The sequence below is a fragment of the Eschscholzia californica genome, unplaced genomic scaffold (assembly GCF_041429995.1).
Source record: "Eschscholzia californica isolate CP2 unplaced genomic scaffold, dmEscCali1.0.p SCAF_4, whole genome shotgun sequence".
In the NCBI taxonomy this organism is placed as follows: Eukaryota; Viridiplantae; Streptophyta; class Magnoliopsida; order Ranunculales; family Papaveraceae; genus Eschscholzia; species Eschscholzia californica.
The window spans coordinates 3,057,782-3,078,646 of NW_028238461.1; the positions used below are offsets into that span (position 1 = coordinate 3,057,782).

The following is a 20,865-nucleotide window of genomic DNA, read 5'->3' on the forward strand; positions in this document are numbered from 1 at the left end:
TGTTTGGTCCAAGGGATCAGAACTTTAGATGGGCTACAAAGCCTAGATATATTTATTCCTACCAAAATTGAAATTCCTGTCTTTCAGAAAGTAATTGTTTGATCCCACCTCTGAAGATCATATAAAGAATATCGGGAAAGATGGACTAGTTCAGGTCTCATATCAGATAAGTAGAATTTTGTACGAGAGAATATATCTTTTCCTTTTTCTCGTATGGATAATACGGTTATAAGATTTTAAGTAGGAGAAATATTTCTTTCTTTTAGAATTTTACTCAGAGTTTGACGAAGCTAATGTTGATATCTTTCGTGCTACGTACTTTCATCAACTGACAAACATGAAAATAAATTAAGCTTTTACTTGTTAATAGTCACTTTGAATGGGTGAGCATATATACAAGAATAATAACGCATATAAGATAGGGTTTTTAGATTAGATTTCAATAGACTCTACCCTGAAAGGAAGCTCAAGAAAGAATATATTCTTTCAGAATCAACAAAAAAAAAAAGTTTTCGTCAATCAAATCTTGTAACACACATTTTCTCGATCTTATAATTTCTGAAGAAAAAGCAAAATTTCCAGCAGATCAACTTTCAAAGCGAAGCAAAATGTCGTAAACCTTTAGTAATATGCCTTTCGCGGATTGTTCTGCATTTAACACATTCAAACATACAAATGAAAACAGATGAGCACAACGAGCCTCAACCAAATTGCAAAACATATTGTAGGTGCAGAAAAATGATGAGTAGGGAAGTCGAACTTACCAAAGGGTTAGGTCTGTGACGATAACCAAGCATCATCCTCTTCTTATACTGCTCATATATGTCATCTTCAGGAGTAACCTCCGCTGGGTGTTCAGCTCCAACACCTAAGTTGTTCAGTTTCACATTTCCAGCCGAAATTGGATCTGCCCGGCCACTCTTTGAGGTCCCCAGACCCTCGCCTATCAACAATTTGTGTAATGTTCGAGATAGGTTAGATATGGGTTGTGGTTTAATGATATAACCCCGTGAAAGAATAAAACAATAGAACCTAAATAAAGTAAAATATGAAAGCAGAGAACACCCGAAAGATGTAGAAAGTTCAACATGACCACTCAATTCCTCAACCTAAGTGTTTTTGACTAATGAAGAGTTGAAGACCCAGCACCATAAGAACATCAAAAACATATGAAAAGTTTTGTGTATTCTCGCAGTAGAGCATTGTTAATGGAGAAGTCAGAAGAGATTACCTTCTTTCCATCCCATCTTGGATAGAAGTTTGTGCCCAACATTGTCAGCTTGAATTTTAGACCGTTCAGCAGCTTCCATTACAGCTTTACGTGCAGCTGCATCATTGCAGCTAGCCAAAAACTTCTCAAGTTCTTCAGGAGGTATGTAATCACCCATGTGATGTCCCTTTTTGCCTGAATCTGTTGTAAAACGAAGTAGAAATTATTTGAAATGGTGCCCATTGTAAACTATATTTGTCATGAAAATGCATGCTCAACCAATAGCAAAGCCAATATACAAGGGAAAATTGAGAAAGAAGGGGAGAAAAAGAATGGAGGACGAAAGATACAAAAACAACCTGAACCTTGGAGAGAAGCAGGTGGAGGCATTTCATCTTTTGACAGTTTAGGCTGCTTCCTTCTCTCCTCTTGTGCAGCCTTCTTCGCGTAGAATTCCATCATCGCAACAGGATCTGATGCTGAAGGCGCAATGAGTTGACCTACAAGCCCAAAACAAGTTACCTTGACAGGAAAAACGGTCCAAAATTGCGACAGGTATAGTTCAAAGATACAGATGACAGTCAGACCACATCGGGATTGGCTTGGACCTTCCGCTTATACATATTATCTAAGGATTGGATTTCACTTCTTCCTTATTAGAAGGATTTCTTCTTAATCTTCATGCTTGTCTCTCTTTTCATTTGCGTATTAGAACTTTATTTTCATTATATTTCACTCGCGATGCAAAGCTGAAATCTTGTTAGATTAAAGGGGTAGCCGATCACCAAGAACTAGTGCGGACAAATAGATATTCTTTGGAAAGGTTATTAGATAAAACAAAGGATTCTTGCCAAATAATATGTATCAATTAATTAAATTCACGTATCTGACCTCCATTTCATGTATCTATCCAAGAGGATATAATTGAACTTCTACTTGCATCCAAGGAATCAAATGTCGAAAAATTTCGGTCGAAATGACCGAAATTTTTCGGTTTTTCAGATCATGGAAACAAAAACACACTTACAAAGTTTTCGTGTAAGATTTCGACCGAAATCTCACGAAATTTCGCTTTCTTCATCGTTTTCTTCTTGTTTTCTTCTTGATTTCTTCTTCATAGGTTCAGGTTTCAGATTTTATGGGTGGATTTAAGGTGAAGAAGAAGAATAGAAAAGGAAGAGACTAGGGTTTCGTAGAAGAAGAAGAAGGTGAGAGAGAGGGGCGTGAAAACAGGATTAGGGTTTTGGGTATGTAAAAGCTATAACGTTATAGGCACCCCTAAATTTTTTATCCGGCACCCTTTCCTTCACTGTCCCAATGTTTTGAAGGGGTGCCAGAAACAATTTGGAGGAGCACCTTCAAAAACCTGATATATAATTAAAATCATTTTTTTACTTAACCCCTAAACAACTGTTTAAGTGAATATAGCCCCTCAACCTAACAGAACAGGTTAAAAACAATTCAGATTACTCCCTAAATTAACAATTTTATTGCACATTAGCCCCCAACGTAAGTGTTTTAGGGTTATTAGAGGTGAATAATTTAATTTAACCTCTAAATTAACCACTTTAATGCATATTAGGCCTCTAAGATACTAACCTTTCATACTAAAGAGACGTTAATAAAGATACTAACATTTCCACAAATTTGTAAAGTTTCCACATAGACCGAAACGTTTCCACGAAACATTTCCACTTTTGGACTCATCGAAGTTTCCACCGAAACCGAAGTTTCATTCCTTGCTTGCATCTAGACCATGCAATTTATCTGTTGAGCTAATAATCCTTAATGAGTTTAACATGACATGATGCCAACTACGCAATTTTGCATATTTACGATCATTTAATATTTAGAAAGATATAGTGTAAGGTAAATCATAGCAGAGAGCAGTGTTAGAAAGGCACACAAGGCGTACATCCTCACGCACCTCAAGAAAATGGGGCCTGAACACATACTACCATTATGATAACAAAGAACTATAGGCAAACAAAAAACTGCATAACACATTACTGCACTATGTATAAAAAAAATTAAGAAGGAAAAGTAATGCAAAATATTTTCATTTTATGTATCTATGATGAATGATGGCTGTGTATTGTGATGACTGAAGGACACTATGATAAACAAAGATCATTATGGTTATATCGTTACGCTTTACGAATGATACAAATCCGAGCTTAAAGGTGCTATAGAAATACTACGAAAAATATTATACATAAATAAACGAACACAAATTCTCCATCCAATTCTTTTTTTTCTTTCCATAGAGTGATGGATGAAAATGATCTAGCCAATGATTCAACATGTAGAGTATCTATAAGATTGAGGGAGCAGTTGTAGTGAGAGAGATTGGTGGGAAGATGGGTTAAAAGGGAAGGTGGTAGTTTTAAATGGTTGGATACCTGCGGGATAAGAGAGGAAGGGAGGGGATACCTGGAGAAGGATGAGAAAGTAAACTGGTGAGGACTTTTAAGTGATGGGATGAGTGTGGGCAGCTTTTGGTGGGAGAAAAAAATAGGGGCTACTAAGATGGTGAAAAGATTCTGGGGAAAATGATCTAGCTGTTGGATCAAGAGATTTCAATAAATCCAGCGGATGTGATCATGTGAATATGCAGAGCTAAATCCTACGGTTGAGCTCAACAAACACCATCTTGATTTGTACAAAAGATATATGTGTGTGTGTGTGTTGTCACATGTTATTCGGTTTAAGTCACAATTCTAAGTTTTTCAAGCGTTAATAGTTCTTTTTTTGAATTTATGACCACTTTTACGAGGTTTACGGCTTTACGCTTTCAAACAGCATTGGAGCTATAATCAATACTATTTACAATGTTCCACCTTAGCTGTTTGAACGTTAACAATAGTATACAGACACCAAAATAAAACTATAAAAATAATGCAAAATGACAGGAAGCATGTTTACCAGATGAAGAGGTTCTTCCAACTACCGGCACTTGATTTAGAGCAATAGAAGATCTAACATCCTCAATAGTCTCATACAAAGATGAGGCTGGAATTTGGTACATAGAGTGTTGCTGACTAGGAATCCTTCGAGAATTATCCAATGTTCTTGAACTTGAATAAACAGTATTAACTGGATTTTTTTCAAACAAAGAAAAAGATAATATAATTTTTTTTTTTCTGCTCAATCGAAAGCGAAAGAATAAATTAAAATAAAGGAAACCAGACCTCGAAAAGAAAAAAGGGTACTAACCACTATGTGAAGCTTCAGTATCCTTAGTTTTCGCAAGATGTTTTTCCTCTTCAATAAGCTTATTCTCATAATATTTGTAATCCGCGCAGCTTGTATCGAAAAGAAACCTGCAAAAAGTAAAAGTTCAATGACAATTACAACAAATTGTCTTAATGTTCTATAGAAGCGCCCAACTTTATGTATTTCTAAAGACGTAGAAATAAATTGAGGCTAATTTGGAACCGTCCGTGTTATCTATATAGAATGCGCGACTTCTGTGTAAAAATAGTATTGGTGACGTCATATCATCTAAATAACCATGATATGAATCAATATGTCCAAGAGAAGTGGATTTCAAAAGTATGATATCTTTCCGGTTTATTGATAAACATAAGCAAGCATTTCATTTGCCACTAAAGATCGTTCCAGAACACAATTTCCTCCCAAGTCCCAACTATTTACCCAACACTGGACACATTAATACCACAAACCGAATTTTCTGGATACTTTCACATTTCTTTCTTCTTTTTAGAACTCAAAGTACTAGCTGTAAGTTAATATGCCCAAAGTATTCCATGCGATGTTTTGAAATATTAAACAGTAAGTTGAATCGGAGAAGGTTGCAATTGGTCAATCAGAAATTCGAAAGTCAACTAAGCAAATAAAGCAGGCAAAACGTCATCATTGGACTATCATAGCATGGAATAGCATGCGAAATAGATAACAAGTAGTGAATACTTAAAGAACATACTTGAAAGGTGTATCACCGGGATTCCTCTGTCGTGTTATATTCTCGAACTGTTTTCCATTTTTCGCCACAAAACTTGCTAATTTATCTGCAACATTCTTCACTGTTGGATCGCTAGGATAAGCTGGTGCTGCATGGCACTTAAAGAACTGATTAGTACCAAGAGCATGACCAAGTGAATGCAAATTACACTTAGATGGCCCTTCCACATTTTCCGATTCTTTCATTCAACGATTTGCACCATGATTGACAGTCTTAAATCATAAGCTGCATTAACGAGACAAGAAAACTTCAAGAATGACTAGTTCTCTTCGTCTATCAAACAAGGAATTCAGAGAGTATAAAGCCCGATACGAATTCTCTTTCGCAAAATTGTAATTTTTGAAGAAACTAATGTCAGAAAATGAATATGTAGCAACACAGTTTACTGGATCAAACGATTGAATGACACAAGTATAATTGATTTCCGTCTTTAGTAGTAGTATGAAAATCTTTGGCTGTTTACTGAACTCTAGGATACACAGGCAACAGTACTTGCGCTAAGCTGGAATTCATGTTGCTCACTAGAGAAAAGCAATAGGAGCTTTCACTAACTTCTCCATAGAAAACATTCAACATTAAAAATGAATCCTGCTTTTATTGTATTAAAGATGACCAAACCATTCAAATAAGCTGACAAGGAAACAGGATATTAAACAAGCAGTACTTACCAACATCCCCTAGCTCTGATGATTTACTGGAATTCTCCACAGAACCCAACTTCTGACGCTTCGTTGATGAATCAGTTGGACACATTCCCCCATCCCCTCCATCGTCATCGTCATCAAACTTAACTGGAGCTGCCGCAAGCTTCGATTTCGGCTTCAAGCTGAATGCAAGTTTACCACCCGAAGAGCCAAGATTAACCTTGCGCTTATTATCTTCTGGTTTAAAATCCAAAGCGGACTTATTCACACTCTCGCTTGGTTTAGAAGTAAGAGATGAAATTCTTCCAGATTGATGCTCCCCCATGGAAGTTGTGTTTTCTTGCTGATTTTCTTGGAGCTGCTTAAACCTTTCCAAGAAAGAACCATCGTTTACAAAGAGAGGAGAAGCAACCTTTTTCTCCATGGATACAAAACCAATAGCTCCCACTCCTTTGATGGAAATCCACTATTACAGTGAGAAGTGTTTCAAGGTACTTGAGCCTTAATATGATTGATGATCTTTGTAATTCTGAACCTACTGCCATGCTTAAGAATCGTGTTAGGAAAGAGAAACGAACAATTTCCTGGACTATAAAGCATAAGATAATATATAACACAAAACCACAAATAGGCGAAATCCACTTTTAGAGGACTAATTCTGCAGTAAGACACCGCTCCAAATACTGAAGCTATGGCCCTAACCACACTAACACTGACTGATACAAGAAAACACAAAAGGAAAAGATAAAGCCAAAACGTTTTGATGCACTAGCCTTCAGAAAAATCACATCAATTTGCAACAAATAAACTCTAAAACGAGCTCCAACTGACTCAATCAGGAGCAGATTACAGCCCGAATAAAATAAAAGCACAGAGAATTATTGCTTAAAATCATTCTAGTCTGTAGATAAAAACCTAAAACAGAAGAGCAATCCAATCTACCCAAACCAATTGATACATACACCAAAACCTAATCCTATGCCCAGTAGGAATGAACAGAATTAACCAAAATCATTTTTAAAGATCAGCAATCCAAACAGAAATTGTAGCGGAAACCCTAAATCTAGAAGAGAATCAAATATTGGTGTACCTTTGTTGTTAGTATAGTGATTGATCAATCACAAAGTCACAAGGGTTTCAGAAGAGCACGTAATACGGTAGGTCTTAGTGAGGGCCTGAGGGGAAGATAAGCTGGAGGTTGATCATCGCGCCTTTATTAGTGAACCCCAACGTTTGTGTCGGTGACCACAATATCAAAAGAAGTTCAAGTGAAATTTTTTATTCACTCTCCATTTTTGTTATATACACTCAAAGGTATTTTTGCTTCGGAGATGTGGGTGTGACAGGTAGAAATGGTAAGTGTATATAAAATTTCCCGAAGATCAATGATAGCTGAATGAGAGACATAGAGAGAGATTGACTGACTCAAAGATATTGGTGAAAATTAAGCCCGATGACTCGAAACCGTAACCCAAAATGATTGAATTCGTCAAGCAGATCGGCATACTGTTCGAAGCTCGTGACAGATAGTGCACACTCGACCCGCCCTATAGTTGATGGGTGACATGAACTTAATTCGAAACGTATCTTGCCTCTAGGCACGGGAAGGTGAATCCGAGACAAGATTTCGCGGACCTAAGTCCTGACCTGACCTGAGGTCTATAACAAAGAAATCGACCAAACAAGCTTGGTTTGTCCAAGCTCCAAGAAAAGCCTGAACAACGCCAAATGACGTGGAAACTAGGCACGTCAAAAGTCCACTCTCCGTAAACGACACGCAAACATTAGGAAATTTGTCATTGTTAGAAGATACACACTCAGGACATCATCTTCCTAACATCCATCAGCACGTGACTCCACCTAAGCCCTTGCCTTACCATTGCATCATCTTAGTCAATCATCATAGTAGGTTAACTGAACCTATATAAGCATAACAGATTTGCCCTAATGAAAGATCGAAAGTTCATCTCCTAAACTCAGACTTTTGAATTCAATCCATGTACTGCAAAAACACTGACCTGAGCATCAGAGAGATTTTTGCATATTATATTCCTTAAAATCACACAAGTGAAAGTTCATCATATGTTGTTCATTGATCCTACTTAAGTGATGCCGAAAAACTACTTTTCGACATCATCAGCAACAATGGATCCAAGTACTTGAATGTCTTGAAGATTGTCAAATTTGTGGTAATGAATGTATTGTTGTTGCTGTAGTGATGTCCCTTCCTCTTTTCAAAGCAAACATGTATCGTTTATATAAGTTTACATGAAGATGGTTAGTCACCGACTTAATGATGACGACATGGCATGGTTGTTTACGGAATACTCTGATCATGATCGTGTGTGTCTCTTCTTGATATGGCAAGAGGGAGCAGAAAAAAGAATATCTAGTCGATGATAGTCGAGAGGTTATTGAATATAAAGTGCAGAGCGACAATGAAGTTAGTAGTAAAAAAAAATGAAGAGAGAAAACACAAACAGAAAAAAAAAAAAAAAAAAAAAAAAAAAAAAAAAAAGTCAAACATGGGTACTTTTAGAAAGTAAAAAATATGACTTCCTAGTCAAAGGCTTGAAAAAACAAAAGATGGATCATTTAGATAATTAGTATACATTAGGGAGCTAAGATGAAAAATGATCATAAATCATTATTTATTTATGGGTGCTTCTAAAGGCACCAGACCAAAAGGCTGTTAGCATCCGAAAATTTTATTGACTTGGGTCAATGAACCATTGACCCGAGTTTTCTATAAGCACCAGTTTTAATGTGGGTGACGTTCACCTTCGTTTGGTTCTTCCATCTTTTCTACATCCCCATATATACTTTAGTTTTTATTTTATTGAAAGAAATTATACATTAGTTTTTATTTTATTGAAAGCAAGTATACATTAGTTAAAGAGGTAATCCTAAATTCATATTAACAACGTATATTAACAACGTATATGGGTTTAGATGGGGAAACACAACCAAGAAGAGGTAATCCCGAACGAGCATTTTGGTTTTGTCGCTGACCTCTTCTTATAGAGGAGGGGCTTCGTCTGAACATTCTACTACTACTACTACTAGCTCTTATAGCTTTCTCTCATTTTCTTTTCTTTATTAGGGTTTCATCACTTCCATCCATCATCTAACTAAAAGTGAAGAGATAGAAACAGAAAAGTGAAGAAGATAATAATCTCTGCTATTATTGTTCTGAAGAAATAGTTGTTTTATATTGTAGAGCTGATTCAGCTAAACTATGTTTATTTTGCGATTTTGAAGTTCACTCAACCAACAATCTATCTCGCAAGCACACTCGTTCACAGATCTGTGATAATTGTAACTCTCAACCTGTTTCAGTTAGGTGTACAAACAAAAAAGTAGATTTCCAGGGAAGATTAATAAATCAAAACCAGCAATTAAAAATGAGATCAAATTAAAATGTCAAAATTATGGATTTTTAAGTAAATGAAAGGAAGCGAAGAATCTCTTTTTGTTATGTGAAATCCAAGAAAGGAACGATTCTATGAAGTAGAAGTTCGGTTTTAAAAGCTTAGAGATTGATGGAGGGGTTAGGGTTAACTCCACTTTGACCGGTGCCTACATAGTTGAACGGTGTTAACAGAGAAAGGAGCAGTTGAGCCTGGTGCTAATAGAATTGGATGCTAACAGTCTTTTGGTCCCGTGACTTTTAGAACCACCCTTAATTTATTTTCTTCAAAAAGAAAGTCAGAACCACAGTCCACGATTAATTCCAACTGTAACTTGAATTCTAGCTAGCAGTATTACCCGTCATAAATCTCATCTCATATATAACCAACACAATCTCTCTTACTTCAACACTTAGTAAGTTGTAACTACCAAAACCCTAAACCTAAATTCTAGAGAGAGAAAATTTCCACAAAACTTATGGCTACTAATAATACTATGATCAGTATCATCTTCTTCTTCATCATCTCAGTCATTCTCGCCGTCACTTCCTCCGTTAACTCCTGTACTCCTTCAGATAGAGCAGCACTCATCGCCTTCAAATCCGCTCTCCATGAACCTACTTTAGGTATATTCAATTCATGGACAGGTAATGATTGCTGCAAAAACTGGTACGGAGTTCACTGTGATCCTACAAATCTTAGAGTAGCCGACATTAATTTCCGCGGTGAATCGGAAGAAAAAATTCTAGAAAAATCAAACCGATCTGGTTATATGACAGGTACAATATCACCGGAGATCTGTAAACTTGATCGTCTTTCTGGTATTGTTATTGCTGATTGGAAAGGAATTACCGGTACAATTCCTTCTTGTATTACTTCACTTTCGTTTCTTAGAATACTTGATCTAATCGGAAATCAACTCTCCGGTACGATTCCTTCCGATATCGGAAAATTAAGAAGTCTCACTGTGTTAAATATTGCTGATAATCAAATTTCCGGTCGGATTCCACCTTCAATTGTTCAAATGTCTTCATTAATGCATCTTGATCTAAGAAACAACAAAATCTCAGGTGAAATTCCTCCATTATTTGGAAACCTTAAAATGTTAAGTAGAGCTTTATTAAGTCGGAATCAGATCTCAGGTTCAATTCCTTCTTCAATTTATAACATTTATCGATTAGCAGATCTTGATTTATCTCTTAATCAACTTTCTGGTTCAATTCCTGAATCAATCGGAAGAATGCCAGTTTTATCAACTCTGAATCTTGACGGAAACAAAATCTCAGGTGAAATTCCGGCGAGTTTATTAACTGGATCAGGTTTAAGTATACTGAATTTGAGTAATAACGGTTTAGAAGGTAAAATACCAGATGTTTTTGGACCAAGATCGTATTTTACAGCTTTAGATCTAAGTCGTAACAATCTAAAAGGACCGATACCAAAATCAATATCGGCGGCGTCATATATCGGTCACCTGGATCTGAGTTATAATCATTTGTGTGGTCAGATTCCGGCGGGATCTCCGTTTAATCATCTGGAAGCTTCTTCATTTGTGAACAATGATTGTCTTTGTGGTTTGCCGCTTAATAAGAAGTGCTAAAATTATTTAATTTTAAGTTCAGTTATTACTTACCGATATATAAAGTGTTTTTTTTTTCTTATGTAACAGTTAATTAATTTTATGTGAAAGATCTCTCACTATCTCTAGAATCTGATGTTGTAAAAGTATGAATTAAATAAAAGAACTACTCCTTAGAAAGGGTTTAGAGTTGAATCTTGGCATGCACGTGAACACAATCCAAAAATGATTAAAAAGCTAATTAGTAGGAGTCATTGTCTTTTTGGAGAATGATTAGTTCCATAACTTTATACAAAAGTGTTGGACTTTTAAGGTTTGCTAAAACGCCATCTTGTCACATAGAATGTCTATAATACACATAGGGATGCCAAGAATGGTGATGGATTTGGAGACAGAATTTCAATTTCACTCCAAATTATCCACCTAAACAGCTAAATTCTATACCCACTTGACTACCATAATATATTTCTCAAGGCAGAGGAACAAATTGACACAACATATTACAATAATGAGGTTTCAACAAAAACATATTACAATAATGATAGAATAAAGATATAATGGGCCCCCTCAATGATAATTTACCAAGTAAAATGGTTCATGAGCAGACCTTTTAATAAAATTGGGGAGGCCCTATAAAACTTCCCATAAAGATAGTTCAACAAAAAAAAAAAAAATAGAATAAAGATTGTTTTATGTAGTGACCTATTTCTTTGGGGGATTCTAAATTTGGCCTTTTACGTCCAATTGAAATTTTTGTTTTGTTTTTCCCATATTTTAATCTAGTCTTAAAATAATAATTTTGTAGTAGAATTTAACGGTTAATACATTTTTTTCTGCTTTTATTTTTCTTTTAAAAGGATTCCCTCTCTCTTCTTTCTATTCGTATTTAACGAAAATGATTGTCAGAATTTGTCGTCAACAACGACTTTACATTTTTTTCAAACCTTTATCTTCTTCCTCCTCTCTCGACCACCACCACCATCCATCACCATCGTCGTCTAATCTCACTATTTTTTAAGCTTCAATTGAAGCATGAAATCTTCAGATTTGAAGCTTCAAATTAAATTTTTTGTTGGAGGTTTGTAGAGAAAGAGAATGGATGATGACGATGGTGGTAGAGAGAGGATCAGAGGAAGAAGAAGAAGAAGAAGAAGAAGAAGAAGAAGAAGAAGAAGAAGAAGAAGAAGAAGAAGAAGAAAGGGACTAAAAAAATCGTTGGAGATCATCAATAGTGGTCTGCTTGTTGCCGGCGGAACACCAAGTCAATTCTTTTCGATGAATAAAAAAGACAAAAGACATAGAGGTGAATCTTTTGAAACAGAGGGTAAAAAAAAGAGAAAAATATATTATCGGTTAAGTTTAAGTAATAAAATCATAGTTTCCGTGGGCTGAATTAAAACTGAATATAAATTACAATTGATCCCATGTTGGATGCCAAATTGGAACTAACCCCAATTTTATCTATTTATTGTTTTTCTTTCGAAATTTGTTGAAAACTGTTGGAATCGGAGCCTATTTTGGCTCGAGCCGACTCATCAAACTCAGAAACGGAACGCGCCATTGCGTTCGTCTCGTCGAGCTCTACAATTTAGAGCCAAGAATCACTCAAATCCGATTCCGGATGAATGAGAAATTCAAGGTTAAAGTTTGAACGAAAAATCGGTTGAAATAGGTACTAAATTGTCAAAGAGGACAAGTCACGTTGGGGGGCATTCGCGCGAAGAGAACGCGCTCAGATCTGGACGGTGGGCGTTCATCGCGCGGATTTGCGCGAGATCTGACGTCTGGCGTTCTCTCCGCGTTCGGGCACGCTCCGGGCTACATCTAACGGTCGCGATTCTTCTCGGGCGGGCATCTCGCGGGCACGCGCGAACGCATCTGACGGCCAGCGTTCCGTCCGCGTTTTCAAGCGCGATCTGATGGCCCAAGATGAACCGACCCTTTTATATTCAGTTATAGCCCCTGGTTTCGAACAGTTGTGCTCTTTAACCCAAAAGACACTATACACCTATTCAATTCCTATAAATACCACCCAAACTCACTTCATTTTTAATCAATTCAATTCATTCTCTTCTTCTCTTCCCTTCTAACAATTAGAGGTTCTGGTTAGCCTAGAATATCTAATTAAAGAAGTATTTTCTAGAGGTTCTGGATAGACTAGAATATCTGGAAAAGGAAGAAAGAAGTCTCGAGTGAAATTTGAATTTCAGAAGCATCTAGAAGTTCATCCGCATTAGTCCAAGAGCTCATAATACTGACAAAGGTTCGTCCGCTTTCAGAATATAGAAGTACCATCTTAAAATTCTGAAAGGTTAGTCGTTGTATCCCGAAGGCATTCACCCTAACGTTTGGTACTGTTACGGGGGTGTAAAATGTCTTAAGGAAAGAGAATCTATTCTCGCCTCGACTACATATTTAGAAAGAAGGAATATTGATATATCATTATTCTGTAATTATTTATTTCTCTATAAGTTAGAGAAAGGAAACTCTGTCTAAATCAAGCCAAGACAGAAATCGACTTATCGATTTGATAACCAGAGAAACAACAAAAACAATCTAGTCCATTTAAATTGAATAATTGTTTAAATGTTGTAAGTTTGTCAATAACTTATTTCTTCTGAGAAGCTACAAGTTCCTTGCGATCTGGTCACTTGTGAAACTTCTTCGCTTTCTCGTTCGATCAACATCACTTGCAATTGGCCATTAAATTCATGTATATAGAGATGGAAAAGATATTAAGCCACATATACGTGTGGAGCCCAAACATAAATGATTCAATAGGACATATTTTGTCAGGATCGACATAAACATTTTTCTCTTTAGTAAAAACATTTTTGCCTATGGATAATTATAGAGGAAAACCGGTTCTCTGACATTTTCAAAATTTATTACTAATTAGTGTTATGATATATAGATCAAGATCTAGTCCATCTTACTAAGTCATGAATTATTTTCACTCTTATCAACTTAAAATTTGATTCTTTCACCATAAGTTCCTATTGGATATCTGTGGGTTCAAAAAATTCTTAATATGTTCACCTATGTGCATATGAATACAATGAGAATCAATAATGTTACTGTGGCCTATTAAAGTCGGCAGATAAGGCTAAAAACTGTTGGATGTCCATGACCCAGATAGACATGACCTAAATAATTCAATAGGTCATAAATGCTGTGGCTCCACACTTAAATGACAAACCTTCTGGTGTTAAGTTTGTGGGCTATGGTTAGGTTTCTGCACATGAAAAGGATGAAATCATGTATTATGGTGAGTGACTATTAAGAGTACTCCCATCTATTCATTCATATCTTAACAGGTAGCTTATCTCTGGAAATTGGGTGTTGTTCGGTTGTTGTCAATTGCCATAAGTCTAAGAAGTTGTGAGATGGATGCTCAGAGACTTAACAAAGAGAGGTAGTCAATTCGGACATTCGTTGACATTTTAAAATTCACAAAAATCTAAGACATTCAAGGTTGTCAGAGATATTCAATCGTGGGTGTTTCAAAATCCTCGTATGTGTGAGACATTTATTATAGACATTTCAAAGCTCACCAACGTCTCGAGCATCCGCTACTCCATGAATTTTGGCGAGTTTCGACTTTCATAGATATTTTGATGGGCTCTACCACAAAAAATTGAGTGACATTTTGGTGGACTTTCATGGCAATGACATTTACAATAATAATAACTAAAAAATCTCTATAAATATAAAAAATGAAGGCTCCCAAATGGGGGGCTTCTTATGATGTTTACATTTAGCTTTAGCTTATATATGAGGATTCGGCTAACCGAATGATGAATTTTTCCTCGTGATTCGGGGACGGAACCTGCAAAAAAAGTCAGAGACCTCTCTGACGCTTTAGTCAGTAAAAGTGTTTTAACTGTTAAGGAGTTGAATTCAAAATTTGAGTTTACAAATTGACCCTTGCATGGTTGATTAAAGAAACCTGTTGCTTTATCTAGACTTGGTTGGCCGACTGCGTCGAGCGGTGGATATCCACCAACTTAGATGAGATCACATTTTTGCGGTCGTAATAGGAATAAGTTTTCTTATTTGCATATACTTCTTATTTGATAGATCTTCTTGCAATTTTGTAGATTGTTTGGGAAAGTTGATTTCTCACATATTCTCCTTTTACGATACTTACAATCTTAGATTTCGAAGATTCTTCCACCCTAGACCTTAGATCAAGTCAGGGATTAGGTTCAGAAATAGAGACTCGGGTTCGCCTTCCCGTGTCTTGAGGCAACACGGGCTTAAGGGTCGAGGTGATCTCCAAAGACCTCCCTTACTGCTCTAGGATCCAAAGCACAATTATAGCCAGCGCTGACCTAGTTTCCTTTAGAGCATGACATACCTTAATGTGCTTAAAAGACACGTCTCAACCTCCTATATCCTGGCGTAGATGGTAGAGCTTCTTCATATTCATCTCCTTTTTGACTTGGACACTGTTAACTCGTTTTATTCTTGGTCTTCTTTGACTTATTGACTCGGTCAATTGATGATCAACATTTGGATCATCAACCTACATCCCATTTGGAAGTCCCTAAATTTTCAAATCCAATAGGATCTCCCAACCCAAATTTAATCTGTTGTCTAAGTGTATTAGATTTTAATTCTTTTTTTTCAACTATAAATTATTAATTTAAAATTTAAATTTAGAAGTTGATACGAGGTGAATTTAAAAAGACTAGTGTATATCCCGTGCCCTACGGCACGAACACTTGTATCAATCAAATGTTACGAAATTTATTTGTTATATTTTATTGAGAGAGAGAGATTTTTATTAGTTATTATTTTTTTTGTATTACTTTTTTGTTTCTTTTCTCTTAAATTAGTTATTATTTTATTGGGAGAGAGAGAGAGAGAGAGATTTCAAATTTTTTTTTTTAACGCTTGAAATTTATTTTGTTTATTTATTTCTTAAATTAGTTATTTTAATTTCTAAGAAGGAAACGATTATTGTTTTTTAAATAGGTAACTTTATTTCTACGAAGGACTATATTTTAAATTTTGAAGGGCTTCTAGACAATATCCTTTATTAAAAAAGGATGTTTGTCCCAGTCATCGTTTTCCCTTCTGTTTTATATAACAGATTTACTTAAATTAGTTATTTTATTTCTAAGAAGGAAAGGATTATTGTTTTTTGAATAGGTAACTATATTTTTTAAATAGGTAACTATATTTCTACGAAGGACTATATTTTAAATTTTGAGAAGGGCTTCTAGACAATATGCATAATTAAATAAGGATGTTTGTCCCAGTCATCGTTTTCCCTTCTGTTTTATATAATAGATTTAAACAATACCTAAAAAAAATTAAAACTAAAGAGAACGAGTTGACGCCCCTAAATCCACTCCAAACCAGCTGTTCGAAAGAGCTCCCTGCTCGATAGCTCTCCTATCGGACCTTAGGGGTTGGGCTCTCAAAATTTTAAATTGGGAGTCCAGCTCAACCCCTATTGCAATTGCAAGTTGCTTTTACTTAGCTTTGTAAACACCAACGACCTTTTTGTGTCGAGAAGTTATATTCCTCGTTCCAGTTGCTTCCCCTCATTCGACTGATGTGGGGGCGTCTCACTTAAGCGTGGAGCAAATGGAGAGAGAATATGGTCAAGCGAGAGTCGCTACATCAGTTCTTAGGGCTATAAGAGGGAACAAATGCAGGGAGTGATAAATTTTGGATTATTTTGCGAAAGAACCGTACATAAGTATCGTGTTTTGCAAAAGGGACATGATCGTTTATTATTTTGTACACTTTAGATGACTGCACTGGAAGTGACTACAATACATTGTAGTGGCACAACATTAGTGCATTGTTGTGCACTAAAATGACCAATTTATCAACTATTTTAATGAGATCATTCTGGTTGATCTAAATTTAAAAGAAATCCGAAGTTACCTGAGTTCTTAAGGTGGCCAATAAGTGGACAAACAAGTTTCTTACGTGGACACAAATTGGTTTGGGTGTAAATATAGTCTTTTAATTTAAAGGGACAATTCTATGTCTCTTTCTCTCTCTAAAAGTCCTGCCGTGCTTGCTTCACCATGAGAGAATGGTAGCTTTCACCTTGTGCAAAATCGCCTATTCCATCAACATCTAACTAAACCTATCCATTTTCTTGTCCTTCTCATTTATGTGAAACATCATAACGTTTGGTTTATGGGGTTTTAGGGTTTGAATGTGTTAGTGTGTTTTCTTCCTATTTAATTTGGTATCTAGGGTTTGAAACTGAAATCATATATATAAGTCTGGGTAGTTTTTATCTCTAGATTGTACCATAATTTATTCTTCTGATGGTTTTATTAAGCAGGAAACCAATGAAGAAGTAGAAAAATCAGATTAACTGATCAATGATAAGTTGTAATCTTATTTGGGATTTTTAAATATTTTTGATTCTTCAATCATAGGAATAAAAAATTAAGATACCTAGAGTTTCTGTGGTCAGGCACTCTTGATTCTTCGAGAGAAATACAATTGATTGGAGAAAGTGGTGGTGGTTGGGAGGAGGTGTTTGGAGACTTTTCCAGAGAATAAACTGTCCCTTCACTAAAAATATAATTAATTATAAGGGTTATTTCCCTAATGGCCTCCAACTTTGTGACCAGCTTCCCGCCTGACCCCCTACTTTACGAGAAATATCCATATGGCCCCCTATTTCCGTTAACTTTAACTTTCCGTCACTCTCTCTCCTCCATCTCTTTTTCTCTCTCTGCCATGTCACGCCACATCATTTGTTACGCCACCTCATCACCTTCTCCGGCAGAGGTCGCTGGCCGACCAAATTTCCGGCCAGTGACCTTCAAACTAAATTTTATTTTATTTTTTTTATTTCTCTCCTCTCTCTCTCTAAGAACTCCGGCGAAGGGTTCCTTCGCCGGAGTTCTTAGAGAGAGAGAGGAGAGAAATAAAAAAAAAATAATAGTACTAGTGAATGTCATAATTTGTTGTCCATATATTGTCCACCGTCCTTAATAGATAACTAAAATATCTAGAAAAATAATAGTACTAGTGAATGTCATAATTTGTTACTTTCGCGAATTAATGTCAAAATTGTATAGAATTTACTTAAATATAAGCATAAATTTTTAAGTAAGGTAATTAGAATTAACAGCTAAAAACTTAAAGGCACTAAAATTTAGCGATGTTAAAATTTAACGGATCAATCCTAGTGGACTATTTTTTTGCAAAATAATAAATGATCCCGCCCATTTGCAAAATAGATACTCATGCAATACCCTTTCCCAAAATAAGCCTAGAACTTTTGTGTATGTCACTATGTCCTCGCGAACAAAAGGTCTTGACTCTTGTGGAGCCGTACTCTTTCTCTAGGATCAGCGATGTCGTCGTCGTTGCCAAAATTCATCTCTACCAGTTCAGGAATGCTCAGAAATCGGATCAAACAATCTCTCAGAACAAGAGGAGGCGGAGGAGATGGACTTAGTCGGTGGTCTACCCCTGGTCATCAAGAACGACCTAATGGTTATCTTTTCAATCGACCTCCACTTCCACAAGGACAGTCAAGAAAATGGGAAGATTGGGAACTTCCTTACTACATCACTGGTTTCCTTACTGTTGTAATTCTTGGTGTTGGTCTTAATGCTAAACCTGATCTTACTATTGAAACTTGGGCACACCAAAAAGCCCTAGAACGTCTTCAGAACCAGCAGATCATTCTCTCATCTACAACTGCTAATGATTCTAATTGATTATGGTATCTACCCATTTCTTCTTTTTCCCCCCCAAGATGTTTGTCTGATTTATCATAGTGTATGATGAATTTCATGTTAACTTTTGTCATTCAATAAGAATTGAAACTTTTGAATTATGCAGATTTGAATTCTATGGTGTTTTGTTACATGAAGTATAGTGTTGTCTCATTTTAGGAGCTTACTTTAGAGACAGTTGCAAAATTTCATGCCCCTCAATATGTATCTTATGATTGGTACGTTGATCTTTATTATTTGTGAGAGTAGTCCCACATGAAAGAAGTGAGACGTAGCAACTATGAATATAATGTCTAAGTCCATAAGTGATAGGCTTAAAAATCACACAGGCTCCACGCCAGGCTCAAAGAACGCCTTACTTGAGGGGGCGTGCGGTCCCACATGGGAGAGGGGCGATCTAGCAACCAAGAATTTAATGTCTAGGTCCTCTCCACTCTTCGACAATTGGTTTTGAGTTGGATGACCACAAACTTAACACTAATCATAACTGGACCCGGGGTTATTTACTTTTTGAATTAAAAATTTAGGGGTGATTAATATTTGGAGCTTAAATTTTAGAGAAATTTTTGACGTTTTACGTACACGCGGTTCAGTATTGCTCTGGTAGTGAATTAAAGTTGAGCTGGTATTGGACTTTTTCGAGTAAGTAGAAACAATGATATTGAAGAGTAACAGAGAATTACTAGGCTTATGTTAATGGGATTTCTTAGATAGAAATCTCTATTGTGTCTTTCAGAACTCATACCAAAGATTGCATTTGAACATTAAACATCAAATACTGTACCCGCTTAAGAAGGATTACGGAAATTTACCTTTATCAGTTTAGATTGATCTCAGCAGATTTCTGATTAATCTTCTCAACTGTTTGATTGAAATTCACTAGATGCTCAATTGTTCTTGTTCCTCTCTTACATTTGAGTAGTCTCTACTCTCTAGCCCATGTCTTTTGTTGTAGTAACAGTGAAAGACACTTCATGAATCAATGCTATATTAAACTGAAATTTAGTGATTAGTAGTGGCACGAATACCATTATAGAGTTCGTGTAAATGACAGAAACGGTTACTGGCAATTGTAGTAACAAGAAAGCGAAAGAATAAGCATCGAATTAGGTTGAGTTTCCCATCTCAATCTACTCTAATTCAGTCCCGGCTTCTGTCTTTTTTGCTTAATGGGGCCGAAGTGTGTTTATTAACGACTCCATCCTACGAATGCTCTACTAGCCTGTCTTTTGGTATCTCTGATTCTGAATTGGCGAGGCCTGTAAATTCCCTTTTTATTGTAGTGACGCTGTTAGAGGTATCAACTAGTGTAGTTGCACTGCCAATATCACTCATTATATACTCGCCTGCATCTGTGCAGGAAATGCTTTAGTTTTCTCTTTGATTGTCAAAGCTATTTCAATATTCGAGAATGTGGTTTGATGTTCTTGTGTATTGCATAGGCTCCGTATATAGATTTCATAACATGGGAATATCCGAAATGTGGGATCCTTTAGTTGTATAGTGAAGAAACCAATTTGCTGTTCCGGCGGGCTATGATTTACTTTTGGATCTTCAGAGGGACGTGCTGGTCTTCTTGGAAGCTGAACATATGCAAGATTTTACAGAATAGCAATTTGGTATTATCTCGGTAAGATGCTGTAGGTTAGTTTATTGGCACCTTATTACTAGTCATAGAATTGAGTTATACCAAAATAAGTATTTTATTTGTTCGAGCGGTAGTGCAGCGCTTTTTCCCCCTACGGATAATATTACAACTACCCAATACAGAATTCTCAGATATGCCTACTAGTTGTACAACCACAAACATGTTTTGTTTCTTGGATTTTTTTTGGGAAGCTATAAGTTTACGAAGTGTTATAGCTTTGGGCTTAGGGTTCATCACTAAGGAGTGTCTTGTGGGCTCATCACAGTTTTGGCTATGGATTGCAATTCATGTGAATTTTGGTTAGGTCGTGAGCTTTCTGATGCACTTTAAGCACGCAAAAAATGGGGGTGAAGATGATTTTCTTTGATTTCCAACTCCAATTCCTTTCTGCTTCAGAGATTTAAGACAGATATCATCTAATCAACATGAGAGATACATGTTTAGCTGACAGTTCAGCTGAGCCGAAGAACCTCCAATTTTCTGGAGGGGGTCCTGTTCCGGTGCATTATATTTGAGAATGTGTTACTTGTATTTAGTTTGAGAGAGTTTGACTAACCCAGTTTTAATGTCAAGCTGAAACACTTGGGCTATGAACAGATGAACTCAAACTCAACAGAAACTGGCAACTTCGGATACATTTCACCATGAAAAACAGAAGT

The 20,865-nt window shown here is 36.2% G+C and overlaps 3 protein-coding genes across 7 annotated transcripts; 2 read left to right on the forward strand and 1 right to left on the reverse strand.

The window, feature by feature from the left end:
• Positions 1-338: 338 nt before the first annotated feature.
• Positions 339-7,174, reverse strand: LOC147541584 (SURP and G-patch domain-containing protein 1-like protein). Of its 5 annotated transcripts, none has more exons than XM_086636888.1 (9): positions 6,930-7,174; positions 5,864-6,377; positions 5,157-5,283; positions 4,427-4,533; positions 4,136-4,306; positions 1,570-1,710; positions 1,232-1,411; positions 765-943; positions 339-648 (listed from the first exon to the last, which is right to left on the reverse strand). In XM_086636888.1, exons 2-9 carry the CDS (start codon positions 6,261-6,263, stop codon positions 622-624), a joined length of 1,332 nt encoding a protein of 443 aa, XP_086493014.1. In that variant the 5' UTR covers positions 6,264-6,377; positions 6,930-7,174; the 3' UTR covers positions 339-621. The 5 variants fall into 5 exon arrangements, with proteins under 5 accessions (XP_086493014.1, XP_086493017.1, XP_086493015.1 ...); XM_086636891.1 differs by having other exon boundaries at positions 1,576-1,710; positions 5,864-6,374; positions 6,930-7,109; XM_086636889.1 differs by having other exon boundaries at positions 5,864-6,374; positions 6,930-7,109.
• A 2,352-nt stretch (positions 7,175-9,526) lies between these two features.
• On the forward strand, positions 9,527-11,001 carry LOC147541585 (uncharacterized). Its single transcript, XM_086636893.1, has one exon. It carries the CDS (start codon positions 9,728-9,730, stop codon positions 10,847-10,849), a length of 1,122 nt encoding a protein of 373 aa, XP_086493019.1. The 5' UTR covers positions 9,527-9,727; the 3' UTR covers positions 10,850-11,001.
• A 7,170-nt stretch (positions 11,002-18,171) lies between these two features.
• LOC147541586 (uncharacterized) lies at positions 18,172-18,540 on the forward strand. The gene has a single exon (XM_086632333.1). The coding sequence runs from the start codon at positions 18,172-18,174 to the stop codon at positions 18,538-18,540; it is 369 nt and encodes a 122-aa protein (XP_086488459.1).
• Positions 18,541-20,865: the final 2,325 nt, after the last annotated feature.